The sequence below is a fragment of the Ostreococcus tauri genome (assembly GCF_000214015.3).
Source record: "Ostreococcus tauri WGS project CAID00000000 data, contig chromosome 03, whole genome shotgun sequence".
Taxonomy (NCBI): domain Eukaryota; kingdom Viridiplantae; phylum Chlorophyta; class Mamiellophyceae; order Mamiellales; family Bathycoccaceae; genus Ostreococcus; species Ostreococcus tauri.
In genome coordinates, this window is record NC_014428.2 from 583,569 (window position 1) to 606,437 (window position 22,869).

Consider the following 22,869-nt stretch of genomic DNA (forward strand, 5'->3'; position numbering starts at 1 on the left):
GCGCGACGATGGCGCTGACGTCACTTCCGGGACGCGCTTTGACGAGGATGAACACCGCGTCGATGACGACGCGCGCGCGCCTCTCGCGCGCTCGCGCGCCGACGAAGCGCTCGAGCGATGGATCGTCGTCGTCGTCCGCGCCGACGCGTGGTCGATGCGACGCGCGCGGGGCGCACGGCGCGAGAAGGGCGCGACTCGGGTCGTTGGCGCGATCGATGCGGCCGAGTGCCGACGACGCGCTCGGCGTGACGCGTCGGGCGGTGACGACGGCACCGCTCGCGCTCGCGATGATGCTCGCGTTGACGCCGAGCGCGCGGGCGAAGGAAGACGGCGGGTGCGAGACGTGCTCGGACTCCAACAGCGCTCTGGCGGAGGGGGACGCGCGCTTCGTGAGCACGGAGAGCGGCTTGCGGTTCTTGGATTTGAAGGTGGGCGAGGGCGCGGAGGCGCGGTTGGGGAAGCGCGTGGTGTGTGATTGGGTCGGCTACACCGCGGGGTATCAGGCGAAGAAGATCGAGAGCACGAGAGAGACGGACGAGCCGTTTGTTTTCACGCTCGGCGCCGGCGAAGCGATTCCGGCTTTCGAGGAAGCGGTTCAGGGCATGCGCGTCGGCGGCGTGCGAAGGATCGAGATCCCGGGTGAATTGGAGGAAAAGCTCGGATATTCGCGAGATAAGTCGCAGCGATATAGCGTCGGGCCGAAGCCGTCGAGCTTTGGCGGTCAGCGCGCGTTGGATTTTGTGTTGGACAACCAGACGTTGCGAGACTTCAACCGCACGCTTTTGTTTGACGTTAGACTGTCCGCGATACGATGATTTTGCTCCGTAATACTACTAATACACGATTCACTACAACGAATAATGACTACATGAACGAACGCACGAGCAAAAATACGCCTCGAGCGAGGAGGACGAAGATGCCGGCGAGAAGGGCGAGAAACATTGCGACATACCGGCGATGCGCCTTCTCCTTGAGTGCATCCGAGTCCGGCGTCACCGCCGTCCACATAGAATCTTCGCGGTAGCTTCGACCCTCGCGAACGGTCGCGTCAGTCTCCACCGTGCGCCAGTGCATCCCTTTCGCGGGATCCCAAGAGAGCTCCGTTCGCACGCCGCCCGATGGATTTGTCAAGCCCGCGACGGTGAGCGTCACGTTTTCACACTCTTGTCTCTCGAGCGCCTCGACGATGACATCCGCCACGTCACAACGCGATATCTTCCCCGCCTCCACGCGAGCCCCACCGCTTCCGAGAACAACGCGTCGGTTCCCGCTCTCATCCTCGTCGCACCGCTCGAAATCCGCCAGATTTCCCGGTCGCACGACGACGTACTTCATCGATGACTTTTCGCACGCCGCGCGCACCGCCATCTCCCCCGCGAGCTGCCATCGAATCGTCATCGACAGCACGACGTTGAGCAAAACCGCGATAAAATCAAACGCCGGATACCCCACCGACGCTCCCGTGACGCGAACGAACTTTCTAGCGCCCGCCTCGCTCGATAACCGCGCGAGCGTCGCCACGCCCAAATAGTTTACAAATCTCGGATGCTTCGCGTCCCGCAGCGACGGATTCGTCACGACGTCCGTCACCCGACCGATCCGCTGCGCCCCAAACGTCGCGATAACGCACCCACCCTCGCACCCGCTCAACGCCGCGCGCATCGACGCCTCGTCTCCGACGTCCCCGCCCACGACCTCGCACCCCGCGTCCCGCAGCGCGCGCGCCGTCTCGCTCTCCGCGTCTCGCGTCACCACGCGCACCGCCCTCCCGGTCGCCCGCAAACGTTCGCACACTAATCTCCCGACCCGTCCCGCGCCGCCGACGACCAGGGTGAGCCCACCGTCGCGCGCCGTCTCGTCCGCCGACGACGCCGCGGCGTCCATCGTCCTCGCGCGCGCGCGCCATCGCGTCGTCGTCGACCGTCCACGCGCGCGCGCGAGACCGAACGCCCGAACGTCGCGCGCGCGATCGACGGCGATAATTTTTCTCCGTCCTCCGCCCGCGGCGCATCGCGCGCGCATCGCGCTCGTCGAGCGCGCGGGCGAATGAAACGTCGACGCCGGTCAACGCCGCCGAGGCGAGCGGTGCGCATCGCGCTCGGCGAGCGTCAGTCCGAGACGCGTCGACGCGCGCGGGATCGGTCGAACGTCGCGCGCGATGTCGGGGGGACTTCCGTACGGGTTGCAGTCCATGCTCAAGGTGCGCGAGCGAGCTCGCGCGGACGAGCGAGGTCGAGGGCGATGATGAGGAGGCGCGGGCGGTGGTCGATGGATCGATGGGACGACGACGACGACGACGACGACGACGACGACGACGACGCTGAGGCGTCGATGGACGATGGATGACGTGACGTGGACGCGCGTGGACGCGTGCGCGCGCGCGCGCGCGAGGGGAGTGAAGGAGGCGACGGAAGGGGCGCGAACGCGACGGAGATCCGGCGAGTCAACGCGCGCGCGCGGCGCGGAGACTGACGGAAGACGTTTGTTTTGTATGCGTAGGATGGGCACAAGCACCTGAGCGGCTTGGAGGAGGCGGTGATAAAGAATATCGAGGCGTGCAGGCAGCTGTCGAAGATCACGCGGACGTCGCTCGGACCGAACGGGATGAATAAGATGGTGATCAATCACCTGGAGAAGCTCTTCGTGACGAGCGACGCGGCGGTGATCGTGAGAGAGCTTGAGGTGGCGCACCCGGCGGCGAGGTTGGTCGTCATGGCGGCGCAGTCTCAGGAACGGGAGATGGGGGACGGGACCAACTTCGTCGTGAGCTTCGGAGGTGAGCTCTTGGGTTTGGCGGAGGAGCTCATTCGCGAAGGTCTTCACCCGAGTGAAATCGTTGAGGGATACGAAAAAGCGGCGGCCAAGGCGTTGGCGTGGATGGAAGAGCTCGTGATCGACGGGAGCGAGGTTCTGGACGTGCGTGACGTCAAGGCGGTGGCCGGTCGGATTAAGGGAACGCTGAGTTCCAAGCAGCATGGGTTCGAGCATAAGTTGTCCGCGGTAATCGCCGAGGCGTGCGTTGACGTGTTGCCGAAAAACGCGATGAATTTCAACGTCGACAACGTGCGAACGACGAAGATTCCTGGGAGCTCTTTGTCTGATTGTTCCGTCGTGCAGGGTATGGTGATTCGCCGCGGCGTCGAAGGCACGATTCGCTCGGTTAAGAACGCAAAGGTCGTGGTGTTCGGATGCGCCGTCGACACGTCTACGACGGAGACCAAGGGGACGGTTTTGATTTCGTCCGCCAAGGAGCTCGAGGCGTACAGCAAGGGCGAGGAGGCGAAAATGGAGGAGTACATCAAGGATATCGCCGACGCGGGCGCCAAGGTGGTTGTTACCGGCCAATCGTTCGGCGAGATGGCGATCCATTTCATTGAGCGCTACGGTTTGATGGCTATTAAAGTTCCGTCCAAGTTTGAGCTTCGTCGATTGTGCCGGGCGACGAACTCGAGGGCATTAGTCAAGCTCGGCCGCCCGGAGGCTGACGAACTCGGTTTCGCCTCGAGCATCGAAGTTCGAGAGATCGGTGGGACGCAGTGCATCGTGGTCTCCCAGGACGATCACACATCCCGAGTGTCCACCGTCGTCTTGCGCGGCTCCACTGAGAGCGCGCTCGATGACATGGAACGCGCGGTTGACGACGGTGTGAACGCGGTCAAGGCACTGACCAAGGACTCTCGAACACTTCCGGCGGGAGGCGCGACCGAGATCGAACTTGCGCACAGACTGGCTGCGTTTGGACGGAAGCAAACAGGATTAGACCAGTACGCCATTCAAAAGTTTGCGCAGGCATTGGAGGTGGTTCCGCGAACGCTCGCGGAGAACGCGGGCGTGAACGCCACGGATTGTGTTTACAACCTTTACGCCGCGCACGCTAATGGCGACATCAGCGCGGGCGTTGACATCACTGGCGACGCGTCGCACATCGACCTCGGCGCGACGCAAGGCATCTACGACGTCTTCCTCGTCAAACACTGGGCCCTCAAGTACGCCGTCGACGCCGTTTGCACCGTCCTCCGCGTTGACACGATTATCATGTCCAAGTTCGCCGGCGCTGGCGGCGGCGCCGCGCCCCCGGGCGAATCTGATGATTAGTCTTTTGTCGTTCGAGGTAGACACGCGAGCGTAACCAACTCACCCAACCGCCGCGACACCCATCCGCACTTCTCGACCCGATGACGTCCGCGACGACGATCACGCGCGTCGCACACCCACCGGCGCGCCGTTGCGACCTCACGCGTCGTCGCGTCGTCGCTCGTTCCTCCCGCGGCGTCGACGAGGTGCGTCTGGACGTCGAGCCGGACGAAAGTTTCGGCAAGAATGGTTTGGGACGGAAGAAAATTTGGTTAGGGCGGAGAGTCCTGCAGTTCGAACCGGCGAGAAAGTTCGTGTGGCACCTACACCTGCGCGGAGAGGAGGACTTCAGGGACTGGGCGTATAACTCGCGGAGGGGGTGCGTTTTCATACCGCGAGAGCCGGACAAGTGTTACGCGGACGACGGGTGGCGCGGATGGGACGATTGGTGCGGTACATCGGTGGATTTCGAGACGGCGCGAGCGTGGGCGCGATCGATGGGATTCAAGAGTCAGCAGGATTGGTGGGCAAACGTCGAGAGTCTGCCGCACAGGATACCGGAACGACCGGGACAGTACTACAGACACTCTGGATGGTTGGGCTATGCCGATTTTCTAGGTCTCCAGGACGTGAGTGCGGACGACGCTGACGCGAACGACGCTGACGTGGACGACGCCAACGATAGGACGGGGTGATCTCGCGCGCGCGAATGCGAGTTAGCTTTTATTTCGCGCGTCACGACTCTGCCAGGATTCAACTAACGCGCGTATTGATTGTATTGATTTTTGTGAACTAAGAGAGATTGCTGATGAGCGTGAGCGAGAACACGCGCCACATGTACGCGATCAAGTTCGACTCCGCGCCGTAATCGTCGGACGTCGCGCCGAAAGCACGAGTGAGCCTAGCTCGCGTTTCCACCAGCGCTGAGCGACACGATTCGTACTCCGGCGTGGCCACATCAAATGACAGCAACACCAACCCGGCGTCCCTGGACACGTTCCAAAACGCGCTCGGATGGAAGTCATTCACGATGTGTATCGATCCCATCTCGAGTTCGCGCGTCTCGTCGCCCGATCGCAAACCCGCAGCTTTCCCGTGGAGTCCTGCGTCTCGAGCCAGGACGACGTGCGCTCTCCAGTACCCGTCCGAGAGTCCCGTCGTGACGCGCCCGGTGACGCTCGTCGCCCCGCCCGCGCCTGGACGCAGCACCCAAATCTTCCCGTTGAATCCCCCAACCGAGCTCATCGCCGCCGTGGCATTTGGAAAGCACCTCATCGCCAACCGACTCGCCGCGTCCAGCGTCTCGTCGTGCAACGGTATCCACCCCCATCCCGCGTCTCGCAATCGTTCGCTCGGCTGTCGATCTCCCATCTTCCCCTCTCCCCCCCCCTCGACTCCCTCGCACACGTTTCGCACGAAGGACGCTAACTCCTTCGCCAACGCCGGCGCCGCGTCCCGCAACGCCTCCGTGAGCGTCGCCGCCCGTCCCGTCGCCTCCTCGAACGCGCGCGTGCCCGTTCGTCGCCTATACCGCCGCAGCGCGATTCCATAAAACGCAAACACCGGTCTTCCACGCAGCGCACGCCAGAACGGCAGCGCCATCGCGCACGCCAGCGTCGCTAACGTCGCGCCCACGAATCCATTCCGTCTCCATCCGTGTCGCATCATCGTCGTCGCGAGCGCGATCGCGGGCGCGGCGAACGCGAGCCACCCGCACCGCTCGCCCACGGTGGACCGCCGTCGTCGCGGCCGTCGCGCGGGCATCGAGGCGAGGCGTGCGGCGCGCGCGTCGTCGCTCGAACGATGGCGCGCGATGCGTCGAGGTGGGACTCAACCCTAAACCCTAAGAATACCCCTAAACCCTACCCCGCCGCATCGCGCGACGCGCCCGCGGTCCCCACGCCTCGACGCCGATGTCCGTCGACGCGCTCGCCGAGCGTCTCCACCGCTCGGCGTCGCTCGCCCCGCTGTTCGCCCGCGACGCGTCGTCGTCGGACGCGGAAGACGAGGGAACGGCGAGCGAATCCGATTGGTCCGACGCCGAGTTGCGCGAGTCGGACGGCGCGGCGTTCGATGAAAAACCGCCGAGCGCGGCGCAGGGAGGTGGGCGACCGTGGGCGCACGCGGCGCGGGCGCGGAGATTGCGAAGAGCGGCGGAGCGGCGGGCGCTGCGAGAGCGGCGAGAGGAGCCGTCGGAGGAGTTCGGGACTGGGGAGACGCGCGGGACGTTTCTGAGCGATCTGCCGGCGGACGCGACGCTGGAGATTTTGAGACACCTGGCGCCGAGGGATGTGGCGCGGTTGGCGGCGACGCGGAGAGGAGAGCGGGCGATGCTGGTGGGACGAGATTCGGAGATTGCGTCGGCGGCGTGGGGACGGGTGAAGCTGCAAAAGGGCGACGACGTGCGTAAAGCGTTGGCGACGCTTCGGGCGTTGGCGAAGGAGACGCTCAGGGAATTGGACGTGAGCGGAGTTCGTGGGCTGAACAAGGCAGATATGTTGGAGGTTATGAGCTCGTGCGAGAGTTTGCGAGAGTTTTGCGCGGTGGACATGGGAGAGATGGGGAAGATGACCACAAAGGACGTCCACGCGTGCGTCAAGGCGTTGGGATCAAAATTTCGAAGGTTGACGTGCGACTTGGGTCACAAGATTATGTACGATCCCGTTAAACGAGATCCCACGGCGAAGTATGTGGATGTATACGACGATAACGTACGAGAACTCGCAGAGACGCTGGCTATTCCGCAGTTGTACGTTCGTCGCCTCAAGCTGCACAGTTCGGATCCTGGTAGCGTTCGAGCGGCGGCTGTGTCGGCAGCCTCAAATGGACCAGGAAAAGTTGAATCTTTTGATGCGAGTTGGAGCTTGAGAGTGTCGAACGACGGCGCACGCGCCGTCGCAGAAGTGCTCGCGCAAGGTTGGGACTTGAAGCGGCTCGCGTTGCGCAAGGTGAATGTTTCGGATGATGGCGCAGTGAGCTTGGCCGAAGCCATCAAAACGTCAGCTGACAACGGAACGTGTCAACTTCGATGGCTTGATCTCGGATCGAACGATGTGCGAAGCCGCGGAGCGATCGCCATCGGTGAGGCACTCGAGCATCCAGAGGTTCGAATAACTCGTTTGACGCTCAGAGGGAACGGCATTTGCTCTGAAGGAATGGAGGCGCTTGGTAAAGGCGCTGGTACGTCGGCAACACTTCGACGAATCGACTTGGCGCACAACGGATTCGGTGATCGCGGTGTTATCGCGTTCGCTGACGCGTTGTCGCGTGGCGCAGCACCAAATTTGCGCGTCGTTCTCTTAGGTTTCAACTCCATCGGACCAGATGGAGTCAGAGCTCTCATGCAAGCCCTGGTGGGTACCAACGTAGAGCACTTGGATCTTGGCTGCAACGTTGTCGGTGCGGAGGGCACTAAGGCAATTGCAGATATGATCAACTCTACGCGGTTGAAGAGTGTAAATCTTGCGTGCAACAACATTGGTTTGCGTGGCGATCGCTCCGGACTCAAGGCGCTCTCAAAGGCTCTGGAAACGAACACGACGCTGGAGATTTTGAACTTGCGTGGTAACGCGCTGCACGCGGATTGCGCGAAGGATATAGCGGATTTTCTTTTGGAAGAGACCGCGCTCATTCAGCTCAACGTCGGGTACAACGAGCTCTACGATGAAGGCGCGTGGGAAATCGCCGAAGCGCTTGAGGAGAACGGGACTGTCGTCGGTCTAGATTTGCAGCGAAACGAGATCACGGACGAGGGCGCCGGTTACATCGCCAAGACGTTAAGCGTGAACGAAGTCATTCAGGAGATCGATCTGCGGAGCAACATGATCGGTCCCGACGGCGTCGAAAAACTCGCGTCGTACGGGGAGCGAACCAACACGCGCTGGCAGCTCGAGCCCCCGAAATACAAAGAGAAACCGAAACCGCGTTTCACCGCGAGAAAAAATCGCGCGAAAGCCGCTCGCGCCTAGGCCACGCGCGTTTCCCGGAGCGCGTGAACAGGCGCCTCCTGAAGAGACGGCTGCGCCCTTCCTTGTACCAGTATGAGTGTTTGAAGTTGAATATTCCAGGCGTCGAACCAAGCAAAACGCGTCCAAGTTGGTTATTCCACGCGTCGAACGAAGCACACCGACGCGTCGCCGCGCGCGTCGCACCGCACCGCGCGCGGAACCACCGCACCGCGCCCGTCGTCGTCGACTCGACATGTCCGAACATCACAACGAGGCGCCACCGCCGTCGTATCCACCGCCCGAAACGCGTCATCCCGATGGCGTCGTGCGGCTCCCGATTGATTTTCACTCGCGCACGGCCCTCTCGCGCGTGTTCGAAAACACATGCTGGAAAGCGGAGAGTTTGTTGGCGTTCGCGCCCGCCTCGGAGTCGCAAACGAAGATGCGCTCGAGCGTGGACGTGGCGCCGTCGTTGGAGAGCAAGGGTGTGAGTCAGGAGGAGTTTGATGAATTTTTGCGCGACGTGAAACGCGCGTATGCCGACGCCGCGCCGGTGATTTCCACCTTTTGCGCGTTGATGTCGGTATTCACGGTGGTTTTGGCGCCGTTTTGTTGCGCATACCTGTGCTGCTGCATGGGAAGCGCGACGAAGGCGGAGGAACAGTTGACGCGGCGTTTGGACGCCATCGCGCAAGAGACGACGACGAAGTGGAGGCGTTTCGGCGTGCGCGTGTCTATTGATCACGACGTGGAGTACAAGCGACCATTTATAGCCGCCGAGGACGCGCTGATAGGATTTCGATCTTTGCCACTGCGATCGAGCGCGTGGAAAGGGAGCGTGATCGTGTTCGCGCCAGACGCGTGAGAACAGTTGGTTCTTAAGAGATCTCTTAAGAACCAACGGTGGACCATTGAGCGCGGTCCAGCGTTTGCCCGAACAGCGATGTCCTCATAGGTCAGCCTTATGAATCGTATGCATGCCTTGACATTACAGAACCGCTACCGGTGCGCTATTTTCTTCTACTGTCGGAACGACACGTCTCTTGCGATCTCTTCTTCCCGCCGAGCGCTATCGCGAAGCCATTCTCTGAGGCTATCGAACTGCCCCCTGTATGATATCGTGGGGTGCCGTGATAGAGAGGAGAGAATCACATTCGGCAAAGCCAAATCGCCGATCATCTTCTGTGCAGGAATAGAGTTCATAGCCAATGACAGCAAGCATCCGACGTTGGCTCGAACGACTGCCTCTGAATCTGCGCCAGCCTTCAGAGAATCTTTCAGCACTCTGAGACCCGCTTCACCGTGGGAGGTCTTGATGAGTAGGAAGGACGCCTTTGCGCGAGCATTGTCCTTGAGGAGCGCCCACAATGCGGTCGGGCCCCACTGCTGTAAAGGAACATTCTTGGGCCAAGTTGACATGGCTTCAATTATAGCGCTGAACAATGTTCCACTGAGCACCGAATCGGCGGACTGACAGCGTCTCAACGCTAAATCGCTCGAGCAGAGCATATGGATCAACGCACATGCGCCAGCGGCGAACGTCCCGTTGCCGCTCGACAGCGCGTGCATCAGCGCATCGAGACCACCGTTCAGGACAAAAGCGATGCCAGTGGTGGGTTCATCGGAGAACATTTCTGCGACACGCTCTGACGCTCGCTTGTGCAATCGATTGTCATGAGCCTTCAGAATAGAGATGCACTCGTTGATATTCCACTGGTCATGCATTGCAACCGATGAATCGCGATTACTTCCTTGCAACTTTTCAATCTTCGTCGTCGTTGTCGTCTCCACCATCGTCTCCGTTGTTACGTTAAAGTTCCGTCCATCTTCGTTGTCCTGTTTCAAAAGCACGCTTTGCAACGCATTCTTGACTTCTTGCGTATTTGAATCCGTTAGTTCATGTCGATGTTGTTCCTGCTGGTTGACAGCTCTCGTTAGGGATGGGCTTTGTGTACCGCTCATTTGACGTTCATCCTCATGCGCGAAAAGCTGTTGGGCTTTTATATGGTCAACTGGGACGTTCATTCCTTCGCCTTGACCTGACCCAAGTACAGTTTCCGCAGCGTTGCGTTCCGTTCGTGACACAGCGGCGCTCCGAGAAGTGGATTTAGCTCCACCTCTATCACCTCTGATCCAGTCTCGCAAAGCGCTGAATTCTCCGTGGAAGGAAATGCTCTGATGTTCGCTCAGCGCCTTGCGTGTAGCGCTGCGTAACCCAACCGCGACAAGTTTATCTTGAGCATCTTTGTTGTCCTTCGCCAGAGAAAGAATGCACCCGATGAATTTACGAACCGTCGAGAGGTACTGGTTTGAACTAACATCGGCGCGAGCCTCGGCGAGTCCGTCCTTGAGGAAATCCAAAACCAACGGGCCGCAGTCCATCAGCGTCTGTTGCGCTGGCTCACCTCCAACTCCAGTATACGCCCAAAGGGCATGAGCGGCTTCGGATTTCATTTCCAAGTCATTCACGTGCCGCGCGACGGCGTCCATGATGGCAGATGGTAGAATCTTGAACCGAACCTGCTTCACGAGGTGCATCATTGTAGAAGGATTTGTGAGCAAATCGCGTAAGATACGACAGCAAGCGTACATTATGTCTGCGTTGTGAATGTAGTAACGTATGCAGTCCACGGCTGTGCGAGGACCGCCGCTTGTAAGAACGAGGTAACCAGAGCCCTTTTCGGTGATGCGTGCGAGTGCGAGCAAAGATCTGTACGCAATTTCCTCGTTTTCAGCCTTTGATACGCCTTGGACAGAGCCTGGCGGATTGAGCGCTATTTTGCAAAGCATCGTAACGACTCGTTTCTTCGCCATATACATTTGTTCTGGATTCACGCCACGAGCTTTTGCCTTGTCACGCATCAGGGCTGCGCGTTGTTGGTGACCAGCGACCTTCTGATAATTCTTGACCGCTGATACGCTCTTGTTGTCACGCTCAGCCTTAGCGGGAGCGTTCAGCTCGCCGTCATCAGGAGCAAAAGATGGCGAATTGTACTCCTCTGTAAGCCAGTCGCTCATTGATGAGAATTCACCACCGAACTTGACTGCGGGAAAATCGTGGAGGACCTTTCGTATGATTGCTCTATAGCCCTCTTTCACAAAGAACGTTTGCATCGTTTTGTTCTCGTTTGCCATGGACAAGAGCATACCGATCATGTTCTTCCGATGCGCTCCGTCTGGATCCTTCGACTGATTTTGAGGATTCACCAGTGCCGCTTTCACGTAACGCAAAATTCCGGACGATTTACAGCGTTCTTGAGACACCTTACCTCCGAGCGTGTTCGAAGCCCAAAGTGTGTGAGCACCCTCGCTAACAACTTCAAGATTCTGTTCGTGTAAGCCAACAGCTTGAGAGACAGTGGTTGGAAGAAGTCGGAATCGCTGCTGCTTTTTAACATGCATCATTGTGATAGGATTACTCGCAAGAGCTCTCATCAACCTGAAGCAGTTGATAACCATGCGTGGATTTTTGCCGTAAAGTTTCACGCAATCGAAGGCACATCGATTACCCCCCAAAGAGAGGATCATAAAAGATCCGGAGCGCTGTGCGAGTCGAGCGAGCCCGGCGATGCAACGCTCAGCAATTTCTTCTGCCGTGAATCCACTGCGAATGTTTCCCGCTGAGAGTCCCCGCATCGAGCCCGGAGGGTTGATAGCCATGCAAATCATTGAAGAAACGGCGCGCTTGCGAGCTTCATACATGCTCAGTCGACCTCGCTCCACTTTCAACCGCTGTGTAGTATTCGTGCGCGCGATGACACGCACGCGCTCCGTTTCTATTGGCGCAATTTTCGGCTGTTCTACGCTCTTTGGATCCCTGATCGGCTGGATTTTTGCGCGCGTTGTTGTCGTTCGTTCGTTTGTGGTTGTGATGCGTCGCGCCTCTGTGGGTGAATCCAACGCAGGAGATCTTATCGTATCATCCAGCATCGCCGCTCTGCGCTGATTGATGGAAAACTGCGTCTTCGTGGCGTGTCGACCCTCGAGCCATTCCAGCGCCAAGTGTAAATCGTTCACGCGGATGGCGTCCAGAGCCATTTCACCGTCTTCATACGCATATCCCAACATGACCAACTGCGCGATCACCGTCACTCTGCTCGAGAGTTCGGGGGCAATCTTCACCGGTAGCGACATTCCCACCGGCATATCAAAACCCTCTTGTTCGTATCGCACGCGCGCCACCTCACCCTGCAATTGTCGGAACGCCGAGGATAGGTCCGCCACGCGTTGTTGCGCCATGCGCAGCTCCTCCCGTTCCCGCTCGATAATCTCGTTCGTCCCCTCCGCCGGACGCTCTTGCAGCTCCTTAACCGTCGCCTTCAGGTTCGCCACCTCCTGTTCGCTCAGGCTCAGCGCCGTGAGCGCGTTTCGCATCGCCCCCGACGCCTGCGCGAGCATCTGCTGACTCGACGCCGTCTTCGCCCGCAGCGCCTGCTGCGCCGCCTCGATCGCTCGATCGAACTCAGCCTTGGGCACCATCCCATCCACCACCTTCACGTCCATCGACAGCGTGTGCGCCGCGCCGTCCTCGACCGACGCCATGATCCTCGTCGTCGTCCGCGGCGTGTCGCTAATTCAGCCGAAATTCACACCACAATCGCGTCGTCCCCGCGCGTCGCTCGCGCCCGTCCCTCTCTCTCTCTCTCTCGCGCGCTCGCGTCGTCCACGACGCCTTCGCGTCGTCCTCACCCCGATCGAGCCTTCGACGCGCGCGCGGTCGCGTGCGCGGCGTCGATTGCCGCGAACGCGATCGCCCCATTGGTGTTGCGCCTGCACGGACGATTCGTGTGGGCGAACAGTATGCAGCAGTGCACGACGACGACGCCATCGCGCGCGCGCGCGCGCGACCGCACGCCCGCGCGCGCGATGCGCGCCGACGCCCGAATGGCGTTGCACGAACTCATGACGCGCGCGGAGAACCGGTCGTGCGCCGACTGCGGCGGGGCGAATCCCGATTGGGCGAGCGTCAATCACGGGGCGTTCCTGTGCCTCTCCTGCAGTGGGATCCATCGCTCGCTCGGGGTCCACGTGAGCTTCGTGCGAAGCGCGACGATGGACTCGTGGAGCGTCGATCAGTTGAACTCGATGCGCGCGGGGGGGAACGTAGAGATGAACGCGTTCATGGAGCGGTACGGGACGGACGCGCGGACGCCGGCGCGGGCAAAGTACGAGAGCGACGCCGCGCGGGCGTGGCGAGAGCGAGTGAAGTGCGTGGCGAACGGTGGAGAGTGGAAACGGCCGAAGTGGTTGAAGTCGTCGGGTGGGAAAACCGGGGGGGGGGGGGCGAGAGGGAAGAGCGCGAGTGGGTCGTCGATGGAGTTGTTTCAGTTTGAGGCGCAACCGGGGGACGGGGAGTCGAGCGGACGCGATAAGGCGAGCGCGAAGGCGAACGTGTCGAAGACGGGGTACGACTTATCCACGGGTCAAGGGTCACTCGTGAGTAAGAGGTACGAACCCGATGACGATGGGTGGGTGCCGCCGCCGCCGCCGCTGCCGAAGGGGGCAAAACCAGGGGAATTTTTGAGCGGAATGACGCCGTATCAGTGGGTGGACTTTCTCAAGCGGAGTCTTCAGGACGACAGGACGTACCACCTCAAGAACATGACGGACGAAGAGCGCGCGCAAGTCGTTGCGGCGATGTCTGGATTGCCAATTCCTCCGCGATCGGGGAAGAAACACGTGCCCAAGGCTTCGAGTAACGTCGCGGTGAATTCAGCCGCGAGCGATTTGAAGACGTTGAATCCATTCGAGGATGCGAGCAGTAGTACCGGTGGCACAGATGAATTCTTCAATGAAAGTGTGGAGAAATCAAAGAAGGAAAAGAAGGAGAAGAAGGAGAAGAAGGAAAAGAAGGAAAAGAAGGAAAAGAAGATGAACGAGAACGAGACGGATTTGGAGCGAAGAATGCGCGAGGCCGGCGAAGCGGCGAAAGCGTTGGCTCGCGAGCGCATGCTGTCGAATCCCGACGCATCTGCGTCTGTTTATGCTGTTCCTGAGAAGAAAAAACCCTCTTATTCTCCGCAGCAATCATACTTTCATGGGAGTTCAAATCTCGGGCGATCTGGCTCTTCAAAGTACGAAGGATTCGGTAACACATCGTCTCTTCCGCCACCGCCGCAGGACTGGCAGTCGAAGATGAAATCGGCTACAGAGTCCGCGAAGGGATGGCTATCTGGAACGCTCAAGGGTTTGGCGGCGAAGCTCGACAACACCTCCCTCGCGCACGGTGGAGCGAGTGGATCGAGCAGAGTGGGTGTAGCGTCATATCAACAAATGTCGCACCAAACTTCGAGGCCGCCCGAAGTTCAATCTTACAGACCTCCCGAGGTGAAGCCATACGACTTACCACCTCGACCAGTGGGTAAGGCGAAACCCGAGAGCTTCTATTCCAGCGAGAGTGGGTCGGATAGTGATTCAGATTGAAGTTAGGCAATTCTAGCGTTTGCGTTTTGCAATCATTCTCTAAACTCTCTACTCATGTTCTGCGGTTCTTCTTCGCTCAATTCTATCTTCTCGGCCTCGTCATGACCCCTCCCTGTACTATCGCGCGAAGCAACGCTCGGCTAGGTACGTCTGACATATGGTAGTGTGCAAGGCCTCCAAGCGCTCGTCCTGTGGCATCATTGACGAGTTGCTGTGGAACCTTCACTTTCGGCCACCACCACGAGGTGTCGAATTCGCCGTAATACGCAGGAAACTGATCGAGCAAGAAAGCGTCTGGAATTCCTCGAAACATCAGTATGTCCTCCACGTAGTACAGCAAAATCTCGCTAGCTACGTTGAGCGCGATCCAAATGGTCAAGCCGATGGCGACGCGTTTCACCCATTTCATGCGCCAACCTGTGCCTTGTCTGAGATACGCCTCCACACGATTCATAACACGAAAATAGATAATCAAGTCTCCTCTCTGATTTGACCCGGGAATGTGAAATCCCTCGCCCTTGATGACTTTCTTCTCCCCTTTGCGAATCGTGTCCGAGTTCGGCTTGACTGCTAGTTTGATCTCCCGCCCACTAATACTCTTTGTAGTGATGACGCACCCATTCACCGCTTGGGAGGGTTCGAGCGCGATCCAAGTCGCGAGATCGAAACCCGCGTTCGCGCGCTCAAATCTCTCATGACGTCTCTCCCGAATGACGAACATCACACTCTGCAAGTCGCTCCCGCTCGGCTGAAACTTAACCTCAAATCCGTCTCTCCAGCCTCGATGGACGCGAAGCGTGAATATCCGATTCATCGGCACAGCCTTACGCGTTCGCTCGTCCACGCCCAGCACCATCACCCCCATCCTTCGCTCGAACCCGGTGAAGAGCTCCTCCAACGCGCACCACACCTCCATGACGACGCACTCGCGAATGCCGAGCGCCTCGCAATACTTCATCCTCGCCATCTCCGCCTCGAAGTGATCGTTCGCTCCCGGATTCTCGAACATCTTCATTCCGATCTCATCGTACGTCTTTCTTTGCTCGGGATCGCTCAGGACGCTGTACGCGTGTCCGATCTCTTGAAACGCGCGCGTCGCCTCCGCGATGGCTTCGTCGTCGCCTCGCACTTTATCCGGGTGATGCGAGCGCGCCAACCTGTGATACGCCCTCCGTATGTCCGATCCAGTCACACTCGAAGATTTCGCGAGTCCGAGCACGTCGTACAGGTCCCTCCGCTTCGTTGTCGACGAAGACGCGGGCGAGGACTGGTCCTCGGAATGATTAAACCGCACCATGATGTCGTCCTCAGCGCCGACGCAACGCCTCTAAAGACGCTTTTTACCGCTCACGAAGACACACGCTCACTTTGTCGCCTCACGGGCGCGTCACGGTGCCGACGTCTTCGCACGCGTCGCACACTGCGGATGTAAAAGTCTGATTATTCGCATCGTCCCGGTCGAGGAAAATCTCATTCCTCCGTCACTACCCGCCTCTCAACGCGTCGCGCTTCCGTATCGCGTCGCGTGAACCTCGCGGACCGTCCTCAGCAATGTCTAGACACGCGCGCTCGTTCGCGTTCCGCCGAAGAACGTCGCGGTTCGTCCTCGATGAGCTGTACAGCGACGACGAGCGATCGGACGACGAATTCGCATCGTACCCGAACGGTGAACCGCCCGCGAGCGCGCACGCGGCCGCGCACGCGGGCGTCGATCACGTTCGAATGTCTTTCAGCGAGGGTCGGTTTCACGGGGATGACGTCAAGGGCGCGAGCAAGGAGGGGGCGATGATGGGCGTGCGAAACGCCGCGCTCGAGCGATGGGCGATCGCGGGGAAGTGCGGGACGGAGGTTAAGGTGGAGGACGTGGTGAAGCTCGCGGGAGCGTCGTCGAAGGACGAGGTTGAGCGAGCGGCGCGAGTGCATCGATGGTTAGAGGCGAACGGGGGGATCAATTACGGGATCTTTAGGCGCGCGAGCGAGCGCGAGGGCGACGAGGCGGAGGCGCCAGAGGCGGTGAAGGAGATCACCGAGAACGACGTCGTGCGAGAGCTCTTGATCGTGCTCAAAGAGGCAGATCTCGCGGTGGATACGGAGAAGGCGATTCGAGTTCGACTCGAGGAGCGCATGGGCGTCGAGCTGAAGGAGTTTAAGCCGCAGATTAAGGAGACGATTGAAAAGTTCTTGACCGATCCGGAGTCGTTCGCGGACACCGCGAGCGAGGGGACTGTTATGATTCCTCCGTTACCGCCCATCGTCGACGCGCGGCCGACGATCGTTATCGGGGCTGGTCCCGCCGGTCTTGCAGCGGCGAGCATGATTCATAACCAAGGCGGAGAAGTTATCGTACTCGAGGCGCGTAATCGCGTGGGAGGACGCGTGCACACCGACGCAGAGACTTTCAGCGCTCCAGTCGATCTCGGGGCGTCCATCGTCACCGGTGTCACCGAAGATCCGAAGAGGAAAACTGCGATGCCGTGGCTCGGCGTTCGTGCGGATCCGAGCGGCGTTATCGCAAAGCAACTCGGTTTGCAATTGGTCGAGCTTCGTGAGGGCTGTCCGATCTACGACATGAAAACGGGCGAGCAGTTCTCGAAGGATATTGATGAGAAAGTCGATCGCATTCGCGATTTGGTAATGGATGAGGCCCGCGCGAGAGTGGATTCGAGCGGAGAGAGCGAAGTAATGAATGTGTCGCTCGGAGAAGCTCTCAAGGACGCGACTGAAAATTACTTTTTGAAACTTGTGCAAGATGACGGCAACGATAGCGATGATAGTGAAACTCATGCAAATGTGCGACTGGAACAGGCCGCTCGCATGGGCAAGACGGAGCGCCGTTTACTTGACTGGCACTGGGCCAACCTTGAGTACGGTTGCAGTGCGTCGCTGAATGATATCTCGTTGCCGCACTGGAATCAAGACGAAATGTACGGTGGTTTCGGTGGACCGCACTGCATGGTGAGTGGTGGTTACAGCACTATCATGTCACGCATCGCAGAGGGTTTGGACGTTCGTTTCAACATGCCCGTTGTTGAAGTCAAACATGACTCAAACGGCATTGTCGTGGAAACAAGGGATGGGCAGGTGCTCGAAGGCGCTTCCGTCATCGTCACAGTCCCTCTTGGGTGCCTCAAGCAGGGTGATGTGAAATTCAATCCGCCTCTCGGAGAAATGAAATCGAGTGCGATTGAACGACTTGGATATGGTAACCTCAACAAAGTTGTCCTCGAGTTTGACGAAGCGTTTTGGGATCAGTCCGTTGATTATTTCGGCTGCGCTATTGATGGCGAGGAGACTCGAGGACGCAGCTTCATGTTCTGGAACTTAATGCCGGTGAGCGGCAAACCGATGTTGATTTCTCTAATCTCAGGCGATGCTGCGAAAACTGCCGAAACTGAAGGTGAGGAGTCGATAGTAAAATCCGTGTTGGACACGCTCGCGAGGGCGTGCTTTCCGCAAGATCCGTCCAAGCTTCCGCCGCTGAAGCAGTCGCTCGTCACACGCTGGCAATCGGATCCGTACGCGCGAGGATCTTACTCTTACGTCGCTACTGCCTCCAAGGGAGCCGCAGATTACGATGATCTCGGCAAACCAGAAGGTAGAATTCTATTCGCTGGAGAACACACGTGCAAGGAGCATCCGGATACCGTCGGGGGAGCGATGCTGACCGGTTGGCGAGCGGCCCGCCAAGCACTCAGCATCGTCCGCGGCGAGGAAATTTTCGATGAAATTTTCGACCTTGAGGCGTGGCGCGCCAACTTTGCAAAACGTGAGGTGGATGTAGAGTACGAGATGGATGATGTCGAGAACCCGATGGATCACATTATTGACCCGGCCGAGGTGTACCGACGACGCGTTCAAGAGGATTTCCTCGCCGACGCTGGTAAGGAGGAAGCTAAGATTGTTTACCGACTCCTGTCTGCGGTGGATACTGGTGAGCAAGTGGACGTGCCTGTTGAGTTCGCCACGATTATGCTAAAACTTAGAACATTGCCAGGACGTCGAGCAATGATTAATGCTCTTTTGGATGTCGTGAGCGCCGCGGATCGCAGAGACTGGGCGCTGAAGCATGAAGGCTTAGCGATGCTGAACGAATGGCTGCTAGAGTCTAAATCGCACATGAAAAATGCAGAGTCAGTACTCTACACGAAGCGCATGCTGGAGCTGCTGTTGGCGATTCCTTCAGACCTAGCAGCGCTCAGAGCGAGCGGCGTGCCGAAAACGCTCAAGAACCGCTTCCAAACTCATGAAAACGGAGAGCTTCGCTTACTTGCACGTCAGTGCGGCCACAAGTGGATGCAAGCTCTCAGCCGAAAGTCCGCTGGATTGCCGCCCATCGACGACGTGGAAGAAGAGAAGAAAAAATTAGTCGTTCCGCAGCGAAAGAAGCCGTCTCGATTGGGAGCGGCTGTCTTGCTCGGCTTAGCAAAGGCGGAGGTAGACGTTGCCGTGGACGAAGTCGAAGAGGCCATCGAAGCACAAGTTGTGGCAGTCAATCCGGCGCTGAATGCGGAGCAAATCAAGGCTAAGCGTGATGCAATTATCAACGCCGCACAAGATTTACCGGAGGGCCAGGCGGCGCGAGCGTCCAGAGCCGCGGCCGATAACGCCCAAGTGCAGTTAGAAGAGGCCATGCGTTTGGCGGAGGAGGCGCAAGTAGCCGCGCGCGAGGCAGAGGCTGCAGCGTCAATCGGTCGAAGCATCCAGAAAAAAGATGTCATCGCATCCTTTGATGCGTTCAATGACGCTGCCACTAAAAAGCGCGCGCGTACGAAGGAGAAGAGCAAGAAGCGCAAGGCGGTCACTGAGGCGGATGATGATGACGACGATGACAACCCGGGAGTTTCGCTTGACGAGTATCATGCGCGAGTCAGAAAGCAGGTCCGTCACTACGTCCACGAACAGCTTCAAGACAAGCGCGATCGCGGCATCGTCACGAAGGCTGAATGCAAGAAACTGGAGGAAAAAGTGGTGGACAAAATTTTAGAAAATTCTGGAGGCATGAACGACACCGCAAAGGCGTTCATGACGAGCAAGCGCAAGGAAAAGATCAAGACACTCGTCGGCGCGTACTGCCAATCTACCGTCAATGCGCGGAAAAAGAGCAAGCCCAACGCGTGATTTCCTTTTTAATCCGAACCGTGCTGTTGAACATTCACTGCTGTCGAGGCGCCTCCGCGCGCGCCGCCGAAACTTGCCCACGACAGTGCGGCGCGCGAGCACGCCACCACCCCGCGCGCCATGTCCTTCAGCGGCGCGGTGAAGATCGCCCCAGACGCCCTGAGTGACTACATCGCCCCCTCCCAGGACTGCGTCGTCGCGCTCGACGGTGGCCGCGTGCGAATCGACGACCTCGGCGACGCCGGTGAGGTCGCGGTTCGTTCGCGTCGCTCGGCGCCGGAGACGCGCGCGCCGACCGGGGAGGCGGTCAAAGTGACTTTGAGTGATTGCTTGGCGTGCTCGGGGTGCGTGACGAGCGCGGAGAGCGTTTTGTTGGAGCAGCAGAGCGTGGATGAGTTTTTGAGCGTTCGGAAGCGTTTGCGTTCGATGGGTCGCGGTATTGTCGATTGGAATCTCGGAGTCATCGTCGTGAGCGTGAGTCCGCAGTCACTGTGCAGCCTAGGTAAGGTGTACGGTTTGGATAAGCAGGATACGTGGACGAAGTTTTCGGGGCTTATGAGGGATATGGGTGCGTACAAGGTCTATGACATCTCGGGCGCTCGCGACTTGGCGCTGGTAGAGACGTATGCGGAGTTCGTCGAAAGAGCGAACGGGGGGGCGCCGACTCCACTCTTGGCGAGTGCGTGTCCAGGATGGGTGTGTTACGCCGAAAAGACGCACGGTGAGCTGGCGATTCCGCACATGGCGACGACGAAGAGTCCGCAGCAAATCATGGGGACGTTTGTTAAGAGCGCAGTCGCGCGCGACCTCGGAGTGTCTCCCGATCGTGTGTACCACGTGAGCGTGATGCCTTGCTATGACAAAAAGCTCGAGGCGAGTCGAGACGACTTCATGCGTGGAGGTGTCAAGGACGTCGATCTCGTGCTAACGACTGGCGAAGTAGTGGTTCTGCTCGAAAAGGCAGGTCTGCATCATTTGCGTGAAGCACCAAATTACGCGTACGATTTGATGTGTGACGGATTCAGGGTTCCGCCAGAGAGTGAAATCGCGGCTCACTTCGTCTCTGGATCTGGTGGATACGCCGAATACGTGTTTCGTCGCGCAGCTGCGGAGATTTTTAATACTCCCATAATGGGCGCCATCGAGTGGGTTCAGTTGCGTAACATGGACATGCGAGAGGCGACACTTACAGTTAACAACGAAGTTGTGCTGCGCGTCGCCGTCGCCTACGGCTTTAGAAATATCCAGAACCTGGTTCGCAGTCTTAAGATGAAGAAGTGTAAACATCACTTCGTTGAAATCATGGCATGTCCTTCGGGCTGCTTGAATGGTGGTGGTCAGCTTCCGGCTCCCGAGGGGATGTCTAACAAGGAGCTAGTCGATGCGTTGGACGAACATTACAGAATCGTGGAGCGTGAAAGAAATAGGGTAGATGTGGACTTCCTGTATCGCGCTTGGATCGGTGGTGCTCCAGGATCTCAACCAGCGCGAGAGATACTTCGGACACAATATCACATTAGAGACAAAACACCCGTCGGAATGATTCAGCTTGGAAATAATTGGTAGCCGAATTCATTCCCTAGTCGCTAGCTCGTAGATTACAGTTTGTGGTAGTACCTATAACGTAGGCTAAGTGCGTCGCGGTCGAGGACCGACCAACAGAGAGATTGCGTCAGGGCGAAGAGTGATCAATGCTTTCGGTTTTGGTGGGCTCGAGTTGGGCGGAAGTCGAAGTTCACACGCCTGGCATATAAGGGCGAGTAACAAAACACTCTCCATCATAGCGAATCCAGTGCCAATGCACACTCGTGGGCCACCGCCGAACGGAAAGTATGCGTCGTTAGGTCCGAGATTCTTCAGCGCGTCGCGCGCGAGTGTACCATCCGAATATGGGCTCTGCACCAGCCAACGCTCCGGTTTGAACGATGTTGGTTCATTCCAATACTTTGGATCTCTCTGAATGAGATACGGCGCCACAAGCACGGTGGTCCCCTTAGTGATGAACACGTGAGGTCGAAGTTCAACGTCCCGTGAGGCGCATCGTCCCACCATGTACGCCGGAGGACGAATACGCAGCGTCTCCAAGATACAAGCCTCCGTGTAAGGCAGTTTTGAATAATCGCCAGCGTCGAGATTTGATCCAGGAGGCTTCGACTGCAGTAGCTCCCGCACTTCGTTCGCGATCTTATCCCCCGCTTCAGGCTGTTCAGAGATGAGCGCGCAGGCCCATGAGAGCAAAATTGCACTCGTTTCTTGTCCAGCGACCATAAGCGTCATGAGCTCATCGCGAAGCGCCTTGTCTGACATCCCCGACGCCTTTGATTCCGGCTCTTCTTCGTCCGTCGCGAGTAAGAGACGATCGAGTAAGTCTAAATCGCCTTTTTCTTCTCCTGCGGCTATATCTCGACGTCGCTTGGAAATGAGCCCGTACACTTCTTCATCGAGTCGTTTCACCGCCTCGTTGTATCGAAAGTTATCAAACGTCGGCGCCCACTCGGGAATGATCATCCCAGTCGCCGCACGTCTGCCGAAAAATTCAAACGAATCCTTGATGGCGCCGTTGATCCTGTTCGCACGCTCGCCGACGACGTCCGCTCCGAAGAGCGCCCTGGCAACAATCTCCAGCGTCGCGTCGTTAAAGTCAGCGTACACGTCCCTCACCCCTCTTTTCGACCACTCTTGACTCACCAAGCGATTCCCAACGTCGATCATGCACCGCGCGTACGTTTCCACCGCCGCCTTACGAAACGCCGGATTACTCAACCGTCTCTGTCGCGCCCACGTCTCGCCGTCGCTCACCAACAACCCGTTCCCCGCCAAGGACGAACCCGGGAAGAACGCCGTGCCATCCTTTTGAAAACTCGCATTCTCATCCCGCAGCACCTTTCTCGCGAGATCCGGCGAGCTCACCAAGACCACGGACTCCCGCGCGAGCGTCACCCCGCACGCGTCTCCGTGCGCCGCTCGCGCGCGCTCCAAAAATCTCAACGGGTCGTACGCCAACTCCAGCGCGCGGTCCCCCGCGGGTCCGCTCGGGAACCCCATCGGGGTCTCCCCCCCTCCAATCGCCCCCCGCGCGGCGTCACCGATCGCTCGCAGCGCCGACGTCGCGAGTTCATCCACCACCGCGCGCACGACGTCCTCGGGCGTCGCCTCGCGATCGACCGCTCGGCGCCCGAGCTCGCGACGCGCGCGCGCGGTCGAGGCGACGCGCGGTCGAGCGACCCGCGCGCGCGCACTCGAGCTGCGTCGACGCGGCGGACATCGCGCGCGTCGAGGCGCCGAGTGTTGGTCGCGCACGCGCGCG

At 58.9% G+C, this 22,869-nt stretch overlaps 13 protein-coding genes across 13 annotated transcripts; 8 read left to right on the forward strand and 5 right to left on the reverse strand.

Annotated features, from left to right (window-relative positions):
• Positions 1-8: 8 nt before the first annotated feature.
• Positions 9-815, forward strand: OT_ostta03g03500 (Peptidyl-prolyl cis-trans isomerase,FKBP-type,domain; the record flags this gene model as incomplete). Its single annotated transcript, XM_003078212.2, has 1 exon — positions 9-815. One exon carries the CDS (start codon positions 9-11, stop codon positions 813-815), a length of 807 nt encoding a protein of 268 aa, XP_003078260.2.
• Positions 816-864: 49 nt separating this feature from the next.
• On the reverse strand, positions 865-1,884 carry OT_ostta03g03510 (NAD(P)-binding domain; the record flags this gene model as incomplete). The annotated part of the gene is made up of 1 exon (XM_003078213.2): positions 865-1,884. The coding sequence occupies one exon, from the start codon at positions 1,882-1,884 to the stop codon at positions 865-867; it is 1,020 nt and encodes a 339-aa protein (XP_003078261.2).
• Positions 1,885-2,158: 274 nt separating this feature from the next.
• Positions 2,159-4,095, forward strand: OT_ostta03g03520 (T-complex protein 1, theta subunit; the record flags this gene model as incomplete). The annotated part of the gene is made up of 2 exons (XM_022984814.1): positions 2,159-2,200; positions 2,500-4,095. 2 exons carry the CDS (start codon positions 2,159-2,161, stop codon positions 4,093-4,095), a joined length of 1,638 nt encoding a protein of 545 aa, XP_022838540.1.
• Positions 4,096-4,175: 80 nt separating this feature from the next.
• On the forward strand, positions 4,176-4,769 carry OT_ostta03g03530 (unnamed product; the record flags this gene model as incomplete). Its single annotated transcript, XM_003078215.1, has 1 exon — positions 4,176-4,769. One exon carries the CDS (start codon positions 4,176-4,178, stop codon positions 4,767-4,769), a length of 594 nt encoding a protein of 197 aa, XP_003078263.1.
• A 97-nt stretch (positions 4,770-4,866) lies between these two features.
• OT_ostta03g03540 (unnamed product) lies at positions 4,867-5,676 on the reverse strand (the record flags this gene model as incomplete). Its single annotated transcript, XM_003078216.2, has 1 exon — positions 4,867-5,676. One exon carries the CDS (start codon positions 5,674-5,676, stop codon positions 4,867-4,869), a length of 810 nt encoding a protein of 269 aa, XP_003078264.2.
• Positions 5,677-5,987: 311 nt separating this feature from the next.
• OT_ostta03g03550 (Leucine-rich repeat, ribonuclease inhibitor subtype) lies at positions 5,988-8,042 on the forward strand (the record flags this gene model as incomplete). The annotated part of the gene is made up of 1 exon (XM_022984815.1): positions 5,988-8,042. One exon carries the CDS (start codon positions 5,988-5,990, stop codon positions 8,040-8,042), a length of 2,055 nt encoding a protein of 684 aa, XP_022838541.1.
• Positions 8,043-8,274: 232 nt separating this feature from the next.
• On the forward strand, positions 8,275-8,886 carry OT_ostta03g03560 (unnamed product; the record flags this gene model as incomplete). The annotated part of the gene is made up of 1 exon (XM_003078218.2): positions 8,275-8,886. One exon carries the CDS (start codon positions 8,275-8,277, stop codon positions 8,884-8,886), a length of 612 nt encoding a protein of 203 aa, XP_003078266.2.
• Positions 8,887-9,041: 155 nt separating this feature from the next.
• Positions 9,042-12,563, reverse strand: OT_ostta03g03570 (Armadillo-type fold; the record flags this gene model as incomplete). The annotated part of the gene is made up of 1 exon (XM_003078219.1): positions 9,042-12,563. One exon carries the CDS (start codon positions 12,561-12,563, stop codon positions 9,042-9,044), a length of 3,522 nt encoding a protein of 1,173 aa, XP_003078267.1.
• A 342-nt stretch (positions 12,564-12,905) lies between these two features.
• On the forward strand, positions 12,906-14,444 carry OT_ostta03g03580 (Arf GTPase activating protein; the record flags this gene model as incomplete). The annotated part of the gene is made up of 1 exon (XM_003078220.1): positions 12,906-14,444. The coding sequence occupies one exon, from the start codon at positions 12,906-12,908 to the stop codon at positions 14,442-14,444; it is 1,539 nt and encodes a 512-aa protein (XP_003078268.1).
• An 82-nt stretch (positions 14,445-14,526) lies between these two features.
• Positions 14,527-15,741, reverse strand: OT_ostta03g03590 (HSP40/DnaJ peptide-binding; the record flags this gene model as incomplete). The annotated part of the gene is made up of 1 exon (XM_003078221.2): positions 14,527-15,741. One exon carries the CDS (start codon positions 15,739-15,741, stop codon positions 14,527-14,529), a length of 1,215 nt encoding a protein of 404 aa, XP_003078269.2.
• A 254-nt stretch (positions 15,742-15,995) lies between these two features.
• On the forward strand, positions 15,996-19,562 carry OT_ostta03g03600 (DEK, C-terminal; the record flags this gene model as incomplete). Its single annotated transcript, XM_022984817.1, has 1 exon — positions 15,996-19,562. One exon carries the CDS (start codon positions 15,996-15,998, stop codon positions 19,560-19,562), a length of 3,567 nt encoding a protein of 1,188 aa, XP_022838542.1.
• A 120-nt stretch (positions 19,563-19,682) lies between these two features.
• On the forward strand, positions 19,683-21,128 carry OT_ostta03g03610 (Iron hydrogenase; the record flags this gene model as incomplete). The annotated part of the gene is made up of 1 exon (XM_022984818.1): positions 19,683-21,128. The coding sequence occupies one exon, from the start codon at positions 19,683-19,685 to the stop codon at positions 21,126-21,128; it is 1,446 nt and encodes a 481-aa protein (XP_022838543.1).
• Positions 21,129-21,191: 63 nt separating this feature from the next.
• Positions 21,192-22,607, reverse strand: OT_ostta03g03620 (Cytochrome P450, conserved site; the record flags this gene model as incomplete). The annotated part of the gene is made up of 1 exon (XM_022984819.1): positions 21,192-22,607. The coding sequence occupies one exon, from the start codon at positions 22,605-22,607 to the stop codon at positions 21,192-21,194; it is 1,416 nt and encodes a 471-aa protein (XP_022838544.1).
• Positions 22,608-22,869: the final 262 nt, after the last annotated feature.